Source organism: Abrus precatorius, unplaced genomic scaffold (genome assembly GCF_003935025.1).
Source record: "Abrus precatorius isolate BTA unplaced genomic scaffold, Abrus_2018 Scaffold10, whole genome shotgun sequence".
Taxonomy (NCBI): domain Eukaryota; kingdom Viridiplantae; phylum Streptophyta; class Magnoliopsida; order Fabales; family Fabaceae; genus Abrus; species Abrus precatorius.
In genome coordinates this window covers 17,483,151-17,500,816 of record NW_020874292.1, presented here as the reverse complement: position 1 = coordinate 17,500,816, position 17,666 = coordinate 17,483,151, and the positions used below count along the sequence as shown (strand labels likewise).

General features: G+C 35.5%; 1 protein-coding gene across 4 annotated transcripts in view; it reads right to left on the bottom strand.

The window, feature by feature from the left end:
• LOC113846386 overlaps nucleotides 1-16,181 on the bottom strand; it is a 40,306-nt gene extending 24,125 nt beyond the window's left edge. For 2 of the 4 annotated variants that reach the window (XM_027474573.1, XM_027474591.1), the window contains exons 1-8: nucleotides 16,038-16,181; nucleotides 15,771-15,935; nucleotides 14,441-14,539; nucleotides 14,207-14,338; nucleotides 14,019-14,087; nucleotides 13,848-13,944; nucleotides 13,668-13,770; nucleotides 1,863-2,073 (exon numbers count right to left, since the gene is read on the bottom strand). In XM_027474573.1, coding sequence (XP_027330374.1) covers nucleotides 1,863-2,073; nucleotides 13,668-13,770; nucleotides 13,848-13,944; nucleotides 14,019-14,087; nucleotides 14,207-14,338; nucleotides 14,441-14,539; nucleotides 15,771-15,935; nucleotides 16,038-16,136 — 975 coding nt within the window. In that variant the 5' untranslated portion in view covers nucleotides 16,137-16,181. Of the gene's footprint in view, nucleotides 1-1,862; nucleotides 2,074-13,667; nucleotides 13,771-13,847; nucleotides 13,945-14,018; nucleotides 14,088-14,206; nucleotides 14,339-14,440; nucleotides 14,540-15,770; nucleotides 15,936-16,037 lie in introns of those variants that run through there. The other 2 variants (XM_027474584.1, XM_027474599.1) reach the window with 2 other exon arrangements.
• Nucleotides 16,182-17,666: the final 1,485 nt, after the last annotated feature.

Sequence of the window (17,666 nt, the reverse complement as noted above, 5' to 3'; positions counted from 1 at the left end):
TGGCTTTGTTGCTCAGGCGAAGTGTGGAAGAGTATGTCATTTAAAAAAGTCATTATATGGCTTTTAACAATCACCTAGAGCATGGTTTGAGAAATTAAGTGACGTGATTCTAGAATTTAGATTAGTGAGGAGTGAGAGTGATCATACAGCGTTTTACAAATAGACTAACCACAATTGTATTTTACTTGTTTATGTTGATGATATTGTTATTAAAGGTAGCGACAAAAAATAAATCAGCAACCTAAGGAAATTTCTTCAAACCAAGTTTTAGACAAAAGACTTAGTAATTCTAAAATAGTTCTTGGGTATTGAAATCATGTACTCCAAGTAAGGAATCTTCCTTTCACAGAGAAAATATGTTTTAGACTTATTGACTAAGACCGAACTAAAAGGAGCTAAACCATGTGAGACACCTATAGAGCCAGGAGTAAAATTGACAGCAGATGGAGTTCTTTTTGCAAATCCACAAAATATAGAAGATTAGTAGGCAAGCTAAATTACTTGACTATCACAAAGCTGGATATTGCTTTTCCAGTGATTGTTGTTGGCCAGTTTATGTCATCTCTGACGAATACTCATTGGGAAGCACTAATCCGTATTGTGAAGTATTTGAAGAAAGTACCAGGAAAAGGAATTGTGTACAAAGATCATGGACATACACAGATAAAAGCGTTTTCTGATGCTGATTGGGTAGGATCTATGGACAAAAATCTACTACTACCGGATACTGTGTGTTCTTAGGAGGTAATTTAATTTCGTGGAAAAGTAAGAAGCAGAACGTTGTTTCAAGATCAAGTGTGGAATCATAATACAGGGCGATGGCTCAAACTACTTGTGAGTTAATGTGGTTGAAACATATGCTGGAAGAGATAGGATTTGGTAGCACTAAGCCTATGCAACTTTAGTGTGACAACCAAGCAGTGATTCACATTGTCTCAAATCCAGTTTTTCATGAACGGACGAAACATATTGATGTAGACTGTCACTTTATTCTAGAAAAAGTTCAGCAGAAGCTTATATCCATCTCTCATGTTAGGACAGTTAACCAACTAGCAGATGTGTTTACAAAAGCTTTAAATGGGACATATAGTAATTATATTTGTAACAAGCTGGGCATGATTAATATCTATGCTCCAGCTTGAGGGGGAGTTTTATGAGTAGTTAGAATAGACTTATTAGGATTAGGATTTATTTTAGTATTATAATAATGGGCTTGACTCAGTAGGATTACATATATATTCTTATAAATATAAGGGTCTCTACACATTATAGAGTATCCAATTTCAGCACACTAATCTGTCTCTCTCTCTATGCTCTTTCTCTCTTAATATCTACAATAACCGTAAAACTGAAAATATACTAAAAAGGAGGGTGTAAAAAAAACACCTAAATCATAAACACAAGTGCAACAAAGGTCTGCAGCCCCTCTACATATTGTAAACAGAAATCATTCTAAAACAGCAAAAAGTTGAACACGAATTAATGAGGCAATGAAAACAGAGAATCAAAATCAGTATATAACATCTCAGAATGTACCAAAATAGTCTCTCTGAATAAACAGATCATGAGCAGCATCAAATGATTAGCGCAAGACAAGAAGGATTAAAAGTGAAAATCAAGGGGAGAAATGAAATAATTATATAACACCAGCAGGATTGGACCGTGAAACTCAATATACAAGTCAACACTCCTTTTATTGGCCTGTACTTCGCCATGTCTTTTCAGATAATTATCAGAAGAGCAAATTTGGCAGTAGAATTTTGGTGGGCAATAGAGCTTTATAAAAATATAAAATTTTTCACATGTTCTAAATACTGATAATGAAAACCAAAGATTGTAGGTATCACAGGACATTGCCAAACCTGAAAGTAGAAGAGTGAAGAGACAACTGCACTCAGCCAGATGAACAATGATACATGCAACAGGTAAGTTGATGATAATATAAGCCAGAGTCCTTCAAATATGGACCATATTTGATGATTCACTGAAGTAGATGACTTTGAAGAATCTCTTAGAGCATTTTCAGTCTTCTCAATCACATCAGCATCATTTTCAGGGTTGGAATCAGATTCTCTGAATTCAAAATAAATAAATAATTACAATCTATCTCTTATATCACTTTGCACAAAACATTTTCTGAAAGTAACTTGTTTACTCAAATTACTTCATGAGGTGCATGCAATTCAATATTCCCCATATTCAAGTGCTCTCTCTGTCTCTTTAGGACATCTCTGCCTGTCTTTGTATTTATATACCCATCCATGGCTTTTAGACCAATTTTTACTTCATAAATTTATTTTCTTTTGTATAGAAATAGAAATGCTGAAATTATTGGATTTAGCTGTAAAGGGAGGAAAGGGAGAGAGCAGAGACTAAGGGTGTGTTTTGATAACTGCTTATTTAATAAGCTCTTTTAAAAATGATTACTTATTTCGTAAATTTAACAATGAAGCATGTTGGGATATGCTAAAAACAGTTTATTTTGATAAACTATACCAACAAGCTTACTGAAATAACCCAAAAAACAGCTTATGAGAATCATTATTTTTCATAAGCTCTTTCAAACAGATCTTAAAGACCATAAACTTGATATCATGTGATGCACTACAATGTGACGGTAAAATACTGTAGAATGGTACCATTCATTTCTTTGATCAAAATAGGTTACAACAAAGTCTATATATACAGAACGAGTGGCTGGACACTGATGAAATGAATTTTTATATATATATTTTCCCTCCTATTTTGTACATTAACTTTCTTTTATGCATAATTGAATTGATTTGGACCACTTTTTCTATTTGAGTCTTGATTAGGCCTCAATTCAATTATTTCAGCATAGCGCATATTCTGATAGTGTTAGTATTAGGGTTATACCTTGAGCTCTACACCTCGTTTTAATGTAATTCTTGCTTTGTAGGAAAGATAAGAGAAAGGCCTACAATTTTCATGAGAAATCAGAGGCTGAATCTTAACATCTAGAGCTAGAATTGGGCCTAAACTGGAAGTGAAAGGAGGCAATGACCAGTGTACAGTGTTTGGATCATATCTCGGTCCACAAATATCTGATTAGACTCATTCCAGTGGCATTTAAAAGCTAACATCCAGGGCTTTAATTCACCTTCAGACCACGCAGTCAAACAGGCACGAATTCTGGGGTCGAACTCAAGGTGCAAGTTACACATTCATTCTGGGAAATTATGTGATTATCATTTAAGATATCTCTTTCTCTAAATTAGGGTATCTTTTCAATTCCCAGATTCTGCATAATCTGATTTTCTGGATTTGTATTAGGATTACATATTATTAGGATTAGGTTAGGATTTTAGTGATTGGATTGCTCTCCATTTTTTAAATTTTATTTTAAATTTGGAACCTATGAAGGGAGAAAATAAGGTAGGACAAATAGAGTTTTTTCCTGTCTTCTCCCTTGTTCCCTCAACTTTAGATTTTTGTGCTCTTCCACTTAAAGAAAAGTAGTTTTTGTTATCTAGTTCAAGGATCAAGGAAATGCAATACACATGAGAATCGGTTTGCAACGTTTGTTTTCAATTCGTTTTCTACTACTCTGTCTAATCTATTTAATTTCAAGAAATAAAGGTATTTGATTCATCATTATTCGGTTGAAGTGTATGAGTCAATTTTAGAAAATTAGGATTAATTAAGTGGTATGAAAAATTAACACGTTTTAATTAAATTCTAGAGGTTTTCGAATTTTAATTAATTTTATGTTAATCAAATACATGAAGTTTTCCTGTGACCACATAATTTTGGATTCAATGATTGAGTGTTGTTAATGAGTTTGATTATTTGACAAATTCCTCATTTTAGATTTTGTTCTATTCATTTTATTAAACCCCCTCTCGTCTTAAACTTTAATTTGATAAATTGCTTTGGTGATCCTTGAAAGACAAATGTGGTTGCTTGCCTCATGCTATAGTAATTAGGAATTTTATTTTTTTTTACCCGCATACGGCCACAGATTAGTCAGTGGGCTAAAGCAGGAAACAAATAATTAAAATCCTAAAAGATCCTATCTGTCTCTAATCCCATATTTAGATGATTATATTTTTCAAGTATTATACAATTGGCCAATCCTATCATAAAGATAATAAAATCAGCGAAGTAAAAAAGAAGATTAATTTCCTCAATTATAGCCTGATTAATTCTGATCTGATTGACCAAATCTGAACAGAATGATCTGATCTCCAACACTCTCCCTCAAGCTGGGTGCTAAATGTCAATCATCCCCAGCTTGGAACTTAGACTCTCATAAGTAACTTGTGGCAGCCCTTTGGTTAGAATATCGTATGTCTGTAGGCTTGAAAAAGTAAATTCTAGAGTGACAGTTTGCAAGATCATTCTAAGAGAGAGCCTTACAACACAACAGAGTCTTAGTCCTTGATGTTTGTGTTAGTAATAGGCCCAAACCCCCAATTAGTAAAGTCTATGTAAGAAGGCCCAATAGCAGAAAAGAGGCCCAATTAGCTGAGAAAAATGTAAAGAAAAGGGAATAAATAGGGTCAGGGGGAAAAAGGGAATTTTGGAGCGATGGATTAATATTTGGTCGATTGGGGAGAGACCAAGCTCTCAAAGTCCTGGATATTCTTGTATTCTTGATTCTTTCTCTCAGATTGGGATATTTCTCTTGACAGAGAACATTCAATAAAAGTACATTCAGTATTTCTACTTCTACTTTACAAAATTGAACCAGTTCCTTACAACTGGTATCAAAGCTCTTGAACCTGGGAGAATATTCATGGTGTATACGTCAATGGAAGCCCGGTTAGATAGTATGGAGCGAGGGTTTGAAAACCTGCTTACGAAGCTCGAGGAGGACAGGCAGGAAACCCAGAAACGGTTCGACGACTTGATGTTCATTGTCAATCGAAAGAACCAGGAAGACGCGAAGTCAGCAGCGGAATCCGAGGACAGCGACCATGAGAGCAATGGGAACTCAAGCAATTGCAGTGGGTAGAGACGGCAGTCCGGGGGAGATCGATGGAGGAAATTGGAGATTCCCTTATTTTCCGGAGACGACGCTTACGGGTGGGTCAGTCGAGTAGAGAGATACTTTACCTTAAGGGGTATCTCCGAGCAAGAAAAGTTGCAAGCGACAATGGTAGCAATGGAGGGCAAGGCATTAACTTGGTTCCAATGGTGGGAATTTTGTTCCAAGAACCCTACTTGGGAAGATTTCCGCACCGCTTTAATAGGGAGATTTCAACCCTCAATGGCACAAAATGCGTATGAAAAGCTGTTGAGTCTCAAACAAGAGACAACGGTGGAAGAGTATCATGAGCAATTTGAGTTGTATGCAAGACCCCTTAAAGGTACCGAGGCTGAGTATTTGAAAGGGATATTTTTGAACGGACTGAAAGACATAGTCAAGGCAAAGTTGAAGTTGCACTGAATATCAAGTCTACCAGAATTGATGGATTTTGCCCAAAGAATTGACGAGAAAAATTTGTTGTTGAGCCAAGGGGTTCCCGGAAATAATAAGGTAGGTGGTTCACACAAAAGCTATCCTTCATCAAGAACGGTGACATGGGAAACGGGAACCAAGAACCACAATCTTGGGAACAGCACAAGAATTAGCTCTGTTGAGTCTAATAGCAATAAACCAACCATTTCTTATAGAGGGAGGGGGATGTTGAGTTTCAAGAGAAAACTAGAAAGGGATTATGTTTTCGGTGTGATGAGAAATTTGGTCCTGGGCATATTTGCAAAAATAAGCAACTCCAGGTGCTAATCCTAAGCAACGATTTAAGTGAAGGGGAAGAAGGAGGGGTTGAAGAAGAGGATGGAGCAGATCTTAAAGAATTACAGCTGTCAATGTGTAGTATTACTGGACTAACTTCAAAAAAATTCCATCAAAATGTGGAGTGAGATTGAAGGTGCAAAGGTGGCTGTATTGGTGGATTGTGAAGCGTCCCATAATTTCATATCATCCACGTTTGTTCATGATAAACAATTACCCGTTACTGAGACAGCAACATACACTGTGGAAGTGGGGGATGGTCGAAGAATTAAGTGTAAAGGGGTTTGTTCTCAGGTAGCACTTCAAATTCAAGGACTAAGAATTCAACAAGATTTCTTCATATTTGACCTAGGAGGGGTGGATGTGGTGCTAGGCATGGAATGGCTGGCTGGTTTGGGAGAAATCAGAGCTAACTTCAGGGAACTCTCATTGAAGGTGCCTGTGAAAGGGGGAATAATGGAGTTGAAAGGTGAACCAGGACTTTCCAGAGCTGCTGTGTCTTTCAAGGAGTTGGTCAAGGCTCTGCAACATGAGGCACAAGGGTTTTTCCTTGACTGCAAACTCATCGAAGGTGAAGAATTAACTAATGAAAATGATGCAAAGCGCACTATTCCTCAGGAACTTGATAAAATTTTGGAGGATTTTGAGGAAGTATTCAGAGAACCAGAAGGCCTACCACCCCCAAGGAGACAAGACCATGCCATTAGGTTGAAAGAAGGATCGGACATACCCAATTTACGGCCATACAAGTACCCCCATTATCAGAAAACAGAAATAGAGAAACTTGTGAGTGATATGTTAGTCTCTGGTATCATCAGGCCAAGTGTAAGTCCTTATTCTAGTCCAGTCATTCTTGTTAAAAAAAAAGATGGGAGGTGGCGATTTTGCGTGGATTATAGGGCCCTCAACAAGATTACAATTCCAGACAAATTTCTGATTTCCATTATTGATGAATTGTTGGATGAATTGGGGGGAGCAGCTATTTTTTCAAAACTGGACCTCAAATCAGGTTACCACCAAATTCAGATGCGGGAAAAAGATATTCCTACAACTGCTTTCAGGACACATGAAGGGCATTATGAGTTTACAGTAATGCCCTTTGGGTTAACTAATGCTCCATCAACCTTTCAATCTTTAATGAATGAGGTATTACGCCCTTATTTGCAGAAGTTTGTCCTTGTTTTTTTTTTATGACATCTTAATCTACAGTAAAGGAGAGGAGGAACATACAAGACATCTTCAGCTAGTACTGCAACTTTTGAAGGAACATCAATTATTTGCCAATAGAAAAAAATGTACTTTTGGCCAAAAGCAAATAGAATATTTGGGTCACATCATCTCCAAACAAGGGGTGGGAGCAGACCAAAGAAAACTACAAGTTATGATGACATGGCCTACCCCTAAAGATGTGAAGGCACTACGAGGATTTTTGGGCCTTACGGGCTATTATCGCAGGTTTGTTAAGAATTATGGGAGCATTGCCAGACCTCTAACACAGCTCCTTAAGAAGGACAGTTTTCAGTGGAGTAAGGAGGCTCAAGAAGCTTTTGATGTTTTAAAGGGTGCAATGGCTACATTACCAGTTCTCACTATTCCAGATTTTACAAAAACTATTATTGTGGAGACAGATGCCTCTAGCAGAGGATTGGGAGCAGTGTTATTACAAGAAGGCAGACCAGTAGCTTTTCTCAGTCAAACGTTATCTAACAGGGCCCAATTGAAGTCAGTTTATGAGATAATTAATGGCAATCGTCTTAGCAGTACAAAAGTGGCGTCACTATTTGATGGGAAGACATTTCATCATTCATACAGACCAAAGAAGTTTACGATTTCTGAATGATCAGCGATTATTTGGTGAGGAATAGCTTCGCTGGACCTCTAAACTGATTGGATTCGACTTTGAGATTAAGTACAAACCCGGCTGTGAAAATGGGGCTGCAGATGCACTGTCTAGAAAAATGACCTATGCTGCCATTTCTAAGCTTACGTTTCAGGATTTAGAAGACTGGGCTGAAGAGGTGCAAGCTGATCCTAAGCTGACAACAATTATCCAAGGCCTCCTCCAAGATCCAAATGCACACCCAGGATTTTCCTTACAAAATGGTAAACTGATGTATCAGGGAAAGCTTGTTCTACCCAAAGGATCTTCACGAATCCCCGTACTATTGTCTGAATTTCACAACTCACCAATGGGGGGACACTTAGGTTTCTTCAGAACATACAAAAGGATAGCAGCCTTTGTATTTTGGGAAGGAATGCGGAAGGACATTCAGCAGTATGTAGCATCTTGCGATGTTTGTCAACAAAACAAATACCAAACTTTAACACCTGCAGGTCTCCTGCAACCTTTACCTATCCCCACACAGGTTTGGTCAGACATTTCAATGGATTTTGTGGAAGGTCTTCCAAAAGCTCAGGATAAAGACAGTATTATGGTGGTGGTTGACAGACTCACCAAATATGCTCATTTCCAGCCACTGGCCCATCCTTTTACAGCACATGATATTGCAGAAATTTTTCTTAAGGAAATAGTCCGATTACATGGATTTCCGGTCACCATTGTCTCAGATCGGGATAAGATCTTCCTGAGTAATTTCTAGACTGAATTGTTCCGATTGGCTGGTACCAAACTTAAATTCAGTTCTACTTACCACCCCCAATCCGATGGACAAACAGAGATTGTTAATAAGTGTCTCGAAACTTATTTACAAGCAGACCAAAGCAATGGCCAAAGTCATTAAGTTGGGCTGAATTTTGGTTCAACACCAATTATAACAGCTCCATTAAGCTTTTACACCATTTAAGGCCCTATATGGGTGTGATCCACCTCTTCTTTTAAAAGGAACAACAATTCCCTCCGTGGTAGAAGAAGTGAACCAGTTAACATGTGAAAGAGATATCATTTTACATGATTTAAAAATGAATCTGTTGAAGGCCTAAGATCAGATGAAAAAATTTGCTGACCGCCACCGGAGAGAGGTCCATTTGGAAGTCGGCGATTGGGTTTACTTAAGGTTACAACCTTATAGATTGAAATCTCTTGCAAAGAAGATGAATGAGAAGTTACGACCCTGATTTTATGGCCCTTACCAAATTGTCAAGAAAATAGGACAGGTTGCTTATCAATTGGCATTACCTGATCACAGCAGAATACACCCAGTTTTCCATATATCTTTACTAAAGAAGGTTATTGGCTCCACTACTACACCCCAACCACTGCCGCCAATGCTATCTGAGGAGTTAGAGTTGCAAGTTGAACCAAGCGAAGTCCTAGCAATCCGCAACAGGTCTTTAGGAGGGGCTGAAGTCCTCATCAAGTGGCAGGACCTGCCTGACTTTGAAGCAACTTGGGAGTCCTTTGAAGTTATACAAGAACAGTTTCCAGAATTCCACCTTGCGGACAAGGTGAAACTTTGGGAGGGGAGTATTGTTAGTAATAGGCCCAAACCCCCAATTAGTAAAGTCTATGTAAGAAGGCCCAATAGAAGAAAAGAGGCCCAATTAGCTGAGAAAAATGTAAAGAACAGGGAATAAATAGGGTCAGGTGGAAAAAGGGAATTTTGGAGCGGTGGATTAATATTTGGTCAGTTGGGGAGAGACCAGGCTCTCAAAGTCCTGGATATTCTTGTATTCTTGATTCTTTCTCACAGATTGGGATATTTCTCTTGACAGAGAACATTCAATAAAAGTACACTCAGTATTTCTACTTCTACTTTACAAAATTGAACCAGTTCCTTACAGTTTGTTTTGCAAGTCACAAACCAAAAACTAAACAAGCTAAGGATCCAGGAATCAAGTGGAAGCAGCTAATGTGATAAGCAATTGTATGTGTAATAAGGTAATGCTAACCTCACTTGAGATGAGATGTATAACAAGATTAGGAGAATTGCTAAAGCTACATTGGATAAATGTAAAGGTTTTGATAAGAGATGAGAAAAGAAAAGTTTTGGTTATAGATCAAGATATCAAAGAGAAACAAGAAAGCTATTGTTACAAACTTTTCAATATGGGAAAAAATCAATTGATAATATAGAAGGTTTAGAAACCCAAGTAAAGAATCAAAATTTGGTGTACTATCCCAAAATTCAAGTTAGAAAGATTAAAAAAAAAACTCTTAAGAGGATGGATAACAGTTAAGTTGTTGATCATGATGGTATTCTTATTAAAGTTTAAAAATGTATAGGAGAACAAAGTATCATTTCACTCAGTAAGCTATTTAATGAGATTTTGAAACTTAAAATGTCAAATGAGTGGAGGAAGAATACTTTGATCCCTGTACACAAGAATAAGGGAAATATTCATAATTATATAACTACATAACTACATGGGGATAAAACTTATGAGTCACACTATGGAATTATTAAAAAAGGTGATTGAACATAGATTATCCTTATATACATGTTGCATACTTTTTGTAAAGAATTAAGGGAAGAGGTTCTAAGTCCTTAGTCTAAAAGAGATGGAACAAATGTTGTTTAACACCAGCAACACCTGCATGGTCATTTCTAGTGATGATTGGAAATAAGAAGTAATTCAATTAAACGTGTTTTTCTTAGTTAAATTCAAGAGTTTTTTTATAATTTTCAGGATTGGAACTCAAAAAACAAAAACTTGGTTACTTTAAGTGAAAAGTGAAAACAAATTAGAATAGAGAATTGCTATTACAAGGAAGCCAAGAAGCACAAAGTCAAAAAAGCTGAAATTTGGAACTGAGCATTACAACATTGGCTATGCATTCCAATGCTCAAATGAAGATTAACAGAATTAAAGCAAGAAACTGAGTGTTCCAACGCTCACTCAACAGAAAAGAACCAAAGTGCTTCATGTGTTTGAGCATTCCAATGCCTAGAGCTCGAGCAAGTAAAGACTAATGCTTCTAAGCATTCTAACTCCAGCATCAACCAGTGTTGTTAAATGGCAGCCATGGCGGAATTCGGTGGCAGTTTTTAACCCCGTCGTTACAGCATTAGCGTCTTTCGGCATTTTTCCATGGCAGCCAGCCGTTACATGCATGGCAGTAACAGGGGGCCATGGCAGAAAATGTAGAAAAATGGCATTTTTGCAGGAAAAATTGAGTTGGGCCACAGACTTGACCCGATCCAAAGAGAATATCTGTGAGCGCAAACCCTAAGTCACATATTTTTTTCATTTCTTTTCTTCATCACTATTGTGCCGCGGTGGAGTGGAGGTCGGCCACATGATGCTTGCTGTGGTGAAGTATTTCTTTATTTGCAGAGGTTAAGCCCTGTTTGTAGATAGTGTCTTGGTGTGGGTTTGCACTTTTGAAGTGTAATGGAGATAGAGAGAGTGAAAGTCCAGTCTTGCCCTTGCTATAGTGTTGTTTAGGGTTTTCTTAAGGGCAAAATGGACTTTTTCCACTTAAAATTTTTTTCCTTCTCTTCTCAAGCGGTAAATTTTTAAAGGGTAAAATTTTTAGGGTTCTCTCTGCCCTGTTTTTCTTCCTTCTTCTTTAAAGTTAACTTCTCCTTCATCTCCTTCATCATTTTCGCCAAAGAAGATATCCTTTCTGGCTGTTTTCCGGCAACTGAGTGGAAGGCCCTGTTTTTCAACATCCATTTTCCATTTTGCTTCTCTGGGCTCTGTCCCTCTTTCTTAGTTTTTCCCTTTCCTACTCTATTTTTTTTTTCAATTCTGTTTTTCCCTCTACCATTCCGTTTTACTCCCCCATTTTTTTCGTTTTTCCTTATTATTTTGTTTTCTTGATTCTATTTTTCTGTTTTCACTGCCAAGTTTCCTTCTCCATATTTATTTTTAATTCTGTACTTTTTTGTTATAACTTCAGTTTTTTTTCACTGTTTTACAACCATTTTATTCCTTTTTCCCCAAAACCTTCCTTCTTTTATATGTAGTTAGTTTTCTAGTTTTATATCACATTTTGCAATATATATATATATATATATATATATATATATATATATAATATTTTATTATGACCGCCATAATCCGCCATGGCATCCGCCATAATTTTATGGCAGTATTTTTGCTTCCCGCCATCCGTCATTGATAACATTGGCATCAACTACAAAAATGCTGAATAACGGTTTATGCGTGTTCCAACACCAATTCCAACATCTCAACACCTAATATGACCCAAAAATCTATAAATATATGTCATAAAGCTCATTTATTCATATCTCATTCATTTTCCTACTTTTCAATTTTCTGATTTAGGATTCTCCTTTATTTTTCTCTCAATTCTATTTCTAATTCCTAGATATTTGGAAGACTTTCATTGTCTATCCAAATTTCTACGGCAATTTTCTATTTCTCCCATGTCAATTTTGTTCTGATTTTTGTAAATATACAACAACAAAAACTACCAAGCCTTATCTCACTAGGTGAGGTCAGCTACATGTATCACAATATGTCATTGAGCTTAGTCCAAAACCAAATTTTTAGAAATCTGGTTAATTAAAAAGTCTCTTTTAAAGTAACTTCATCTAAGGTTCTTTTGGGTCTCCCTCGACCCCCCTTTACCAAACTAAAAATCGTCTGATCCACTCTCTTTACTAGCGCCTCCAAAGGTTTTTTGTGCAAATGACCGGACCACCTTAAATGATTTTTAGTCATCTTTTCCAATGTAGGTATTACTCAAATATTCTCTCATATACTATCATTTTGTATCATGTCCTTTCTTGTATGTTCACTCATCCACCGTAACATTCTCATTTCTACCATTTCCACTTTCATTTCTGTAAATGAGTTGCTAAATTGTTTTAGGTTAAGACAAGATATAATTTGAACTCAAACTGATGTAATCTATTTTTCTAAATCTAATTCATGTATTCTTGATAATTGCATAGTTTTACTTCTGTGCTTAAGGCTTCAATTGAATTGGTCATTCAATTGCATGAATTTAAAATGATTTTGCGCAATGGACACGTTGGTTTAAATGTTCAGATCTGGAGTGAACTTCCTTTATTCTTTCTAATTGCCTATAATAGGAATTGGGGAAAATTAACAAGATTCTTTTAAGCCATGTTCATCATGCTTTTATCAGTTAAATTTTGCTGAGACATAGGATTTTTCTAACCAATAATTAGGTATGATACCAAAATATTAGGTTTATTACACTAGAGAATTAGATCTTGAAACTGAGTTAGAAATCTACTTATATACATGAGCACAAATCCAGCTAATGTCTGAATCCTAACCACTTTTATCTTTGTGATTTTAACTTTGAATTTGCATCTTTAACTTTGTGTTTTAGCATTTTGTATCTTACTTCAATATTGCTCTGCATATTTTTCCAAAATCTTCATATTTCTGAATTGTTCTCATTCTCTATTTCTAAATTGCTTTGCTAAAATTCTTTTACTTTGGAATATCAACATAAAACCATAAAAATATGTTCAATGAAGTGTTCTTTGCTCTATTCTATGTCAATTGTTGATACTTAGTGACAATCCTTGTGGCAACGGTATACACATTAAAATGATTGGGGCACTTGCCAAGTTTGCTTATCCAAACAAAGCATATCATTCAAATGCATGACAATCAAGACCCTGTAAGCACTGGTCCATAACAAATTTGTAGTTCTACTCTTCTAGATGTCGTATATTTCTTAAGGCTTTGCTTAGGAGTTTGAAGGGAAACGAAAGGAAAGGCTTTGAAGAATAAGGGAGGAGAGGAGGGAGGAGGAAGGAGTATTAATAAAAAATCTCCAAATTGGAGGAATTTAAAAGCATAGGCTTAGGAGGATTTTGAAGGGTTTATAAATAAATAAGCCTTCCTCTTCGCTCCCTTTGCCCCCAAAATTTAACTCTCAAACAAAGCCTAAAGGTTAATACATTCCTCAAAAATTAAAATGAGGTGTGTACCATCTGAAACATTATTCCAGTTTTCATTCATATAATATGAAAAAAAAAAGAATATGTATAATGACCTAATGCGAGACATCGGTTCTTCAACATGAGATGTACCACGAGTTATCCCTCTTGATGTCTGTGCTGCAAATTCCATCAACAAAGCAGCAAACAAAAGCAAGACTGCAATAGACATGATTTTACTTTAAGGCAAAACCAAACTATATAAGAAAACACAGTTAGGGCAAATGCAAACTTACATGGCCCAACAAAAGCCATTCCAATGGCAAATAGTGACCCAAAAAATTGTCCAAGAGTGGCACCAGCACCAATAAAACCAAATAGTCTTGAACCTGACTGAACTCAGAGCAGGTTAACTGAGCCCCATATAATCCAGATGAAAACAAAAAATTATATAGCTACAAACAAACCTCACTGTCCATCACATCAATTACCCTTGCCCATGTTGAAGAAATTGTAATTAGATTAAGCAAAGCAACCTTTATAAAAAGCATAAACCAGTGTTAAAAAAAAGTCTTCTGAAACAAGTTAACAGCTGACTGAAATCAAATTACACATTACTAAATAAAAATGGAAAATAAAATTATTATAAACATACCCAAAGAAACAATCCTATTCGAACAGAAATATAGAACCATCCATGGTTATTCCAACCAAATGAAGATGTAAGACTGCCTTGGTCACCAATTTTCCCTTCTTCCTTGGAGGGATAGGACAACATCATGGAGCCCTAGGAAGTGAAAAACAAATTTAACACAATCAACTACAAATACTTCTGAACTTAAGAAATCTAGACTGCAACAAACAACTTCCAGTAATACTATTGTCTCACTGTCATATTGGATGTTGGATATCCAGCTGATGAGGAGTGCCATAGAATAAAGAACAGTATGAGGGATACACTAAAGAACCTGTGTATCAAAACCAAAGCCTGGAATTTCAACAAACACCATTACAGCATGACATCCAAGGAAACATAAACTAACCACCACTATATATCGTTTTCAACTTAACTTTTCATTACAAAAATGACTAAATAATTAAATATGAATGCATATTGCAAGTTACCATAATGAATATGATTTTCTCTTATTAAATAAAACAAGAAATTACAATAATAAATCAAAAACTAGTTCCCCTAATTACATCCACAAAGTGTTGGTTTTTGAAATTGCATGTAGTCGCATAAATATTTCAGGCATATTTATTATTTCATGTTCATGTGATTTTAAGAGGCAATTATGGTACCAAATATGATAAAAATACCACTCTAATGAGTGTTGTGTGAGGGACCATATCCAAACAAAGACCAACTATAGAAGGTGAAAGGCAGATCTGCATGGAAGAGACACAACAAATGGAAAGGAAACTGGAGCATTTCACACATTATTGGACATGTGGGACATGGTGAAAACAATGTGATCTAGCCATGAGGGTGCATAGGAGATCAGTTTGACATGAAAATACTTGGGATGAGCTGATTTGAAAGAGGTGCCTCAGATGGAATGGTCGTCACTAGACTAACTACATGGAAAACTCAATGAAAATTGGTGGTTAGCAGGCTGCTAGAAGGACAACACGGCAGTAGAACACTGGAAACCAAAGAAATCATGGTATTCTACAAAATGATTTTCATGGTGAGAACTGGGTGCACCAGGATGACACATAATAGGATTGCCTCTCTTTACTTAGGCTCTAGATATCATTTAACCAGGAAAAGAAGAGACGTAATGAGAAATTTGTGTGTTAGAATTACACATGCTTTATCATATAGAGTTAATGTGATAATTAAAAGAATAAAAAATATCCCAATTGACATAATTTACAAGGTTCAATTAGCCTATTTACATTATTCACATATTTTCTATAAAATGTGGTATGAGAGGTAAATGCAGAAACTACATTGCTGCAGTCATGGCTACGTAGTGATGTGGTGGCAAATAACCTTGATTGCTATCGTCAATATTAAATACATATAACCTTGACTTGATTAGATGGAAAAACATTGTTTACTATGCATGATTGTGCGGCCATTTGTAAGTCTAAAGTCATTTAGACATTAGTTTCAGATAAATAAAAATAGTTGAATTAAATGAATGATCAAAATTGAAATCAACCCTACTATAGGCCACAGAATAGAGTTCTGAGATACGCAATATTACCTTGCCTTTGGTGACGTTAGGGAGAGAGAATATGAGAGACGAAAAGGGCGCAGCAACGAGGGTGAGCACCAGAGACCCTACAAATAGACCAGGAAGATTTGATAACCCCAAAGAGATGGCACCTTCGTCCCGCAAAGGAAGAACTACGAAATACGCACTCAAAATCTGCAACAAATACCGAAACAACAAAAGAAAAACGTATTTACGGGAGAAGGAACATTCTCGGCCAACGTCACAGTGGTTGCATTGAGCAGAGAAACTACTCACAAAGAAGAAGCAGAAGAAGGAATGGAGCAGAACAGAGGTCTCGTGCGGGTGCACCGTAACGAACACGGAGACGACCGCATCAAACGTCGACCTTCCCATTGCGTTTCTGCTTCGGATCGGAACCACCGGGGAAAGACCAACATGGAGTTAGTAGCCTAGCTAGCAAGCCCCTGGTCAAAATCTTCATCCCACGTGGACGAGGCAAACTACACCGTGGAGGAAGGTGGAAAATAATAAAATAAATGAGAAATATAAACATTTTTTATATATTTTAATATTGAGTAATAAAGAGAACAAAATTTACATGAATTTAATTTTAAAATAAAAATATATATTTATAATTTAATAACTATGAAAAAATATTTTTAAATAATTATGTATAATAAAATTATTTAAAATATTAATTTAAAAAAATTAATTTAATTTTAATATATTAAATATTTAAAAAATAATATAAAAATATATTTATGAAAATTTTGAACGTTTACATAAAGTATAAGAAAAATTTTACAAATATAAAGATAAAGATTGAGATGTCAAAAATATTACTATACCTCAATCACATAAAAACATGTAATGAAAAAGAATATTATTTAGGCTGCCACAAATCAAATTTTGGAGCATACATTTTAAGGTGATAATCACACACAATAATGAGAAAATGAGTATTATAAATTAGATTAGGATAAAAATTATCATAAAAGGCTCAAAACTCATATATATGGCTAATTTAATGTAGAGTAAAAAAAAAAAGAAAACTTAGCTAATTATCAATTTCCTAATGGTAATCCTTAATTAAGTAATAATCATTCAACATGTTTTTCTATTTAAAGAAATTAGGTTCTTTAAGGACAAAAGTTTAAAATTATCAAAATGAAGGGAAGCATAGAAATTCACTTAAAAACATACAATAAGAAACATATTATTGGTTATGAATCAAATACATACACTTATCTCTACCATTAAGCTTTTAATCAATAGCTTCACTTAAAAAATTTTAAAATTTGACAAAACAATATTTATTCAAAAACCAAATTTAAAGCAAGTATCAATAAATTGTCACCACCATGAAGCATTCACAAACTTGTGTCAAAACATAAAAGTCTCAAGTAGAGACTCAAAAGAATCACAACACAAATGCCACACATCTTTTAACATGTGTGTTCTAGTCTTAGATGGCTAAGGGAAACCTATTTGGTTTATTCATCTTCTTACTTGAAATACCTTTTTCATCTTACCTTTTGTAGGTAAGGTTGGTCTGCAAGCTTTTTCTAGTGGGTCTCTCAATGTCGAAATTAGGAGTTTCAAGGTTTGGTGCATTCCTAATTCAAAATCAAGATTATCTAATACTTTGGGCAAAAATTGCTATTTGGAAAAGGTAAAAAATAGAAAGTGTGACCATGCAAAAAAAAATCCATGTATCAAACAATATTTAGATTGCATTGTTTATAAAATTAAGTTTAATAAACTAAATCAATGTGCAAATCACAGTCCACAAATTTTGATGCATGGGTAAGTATAGAAAAATTGGTTTTCATTGTTGTTCACGCATACTTTATAGATTGTATAACACTTTTTTTACATCGTAAACTATTAAAACAAAATTCAAATGGAACACAGAAAGGTGCA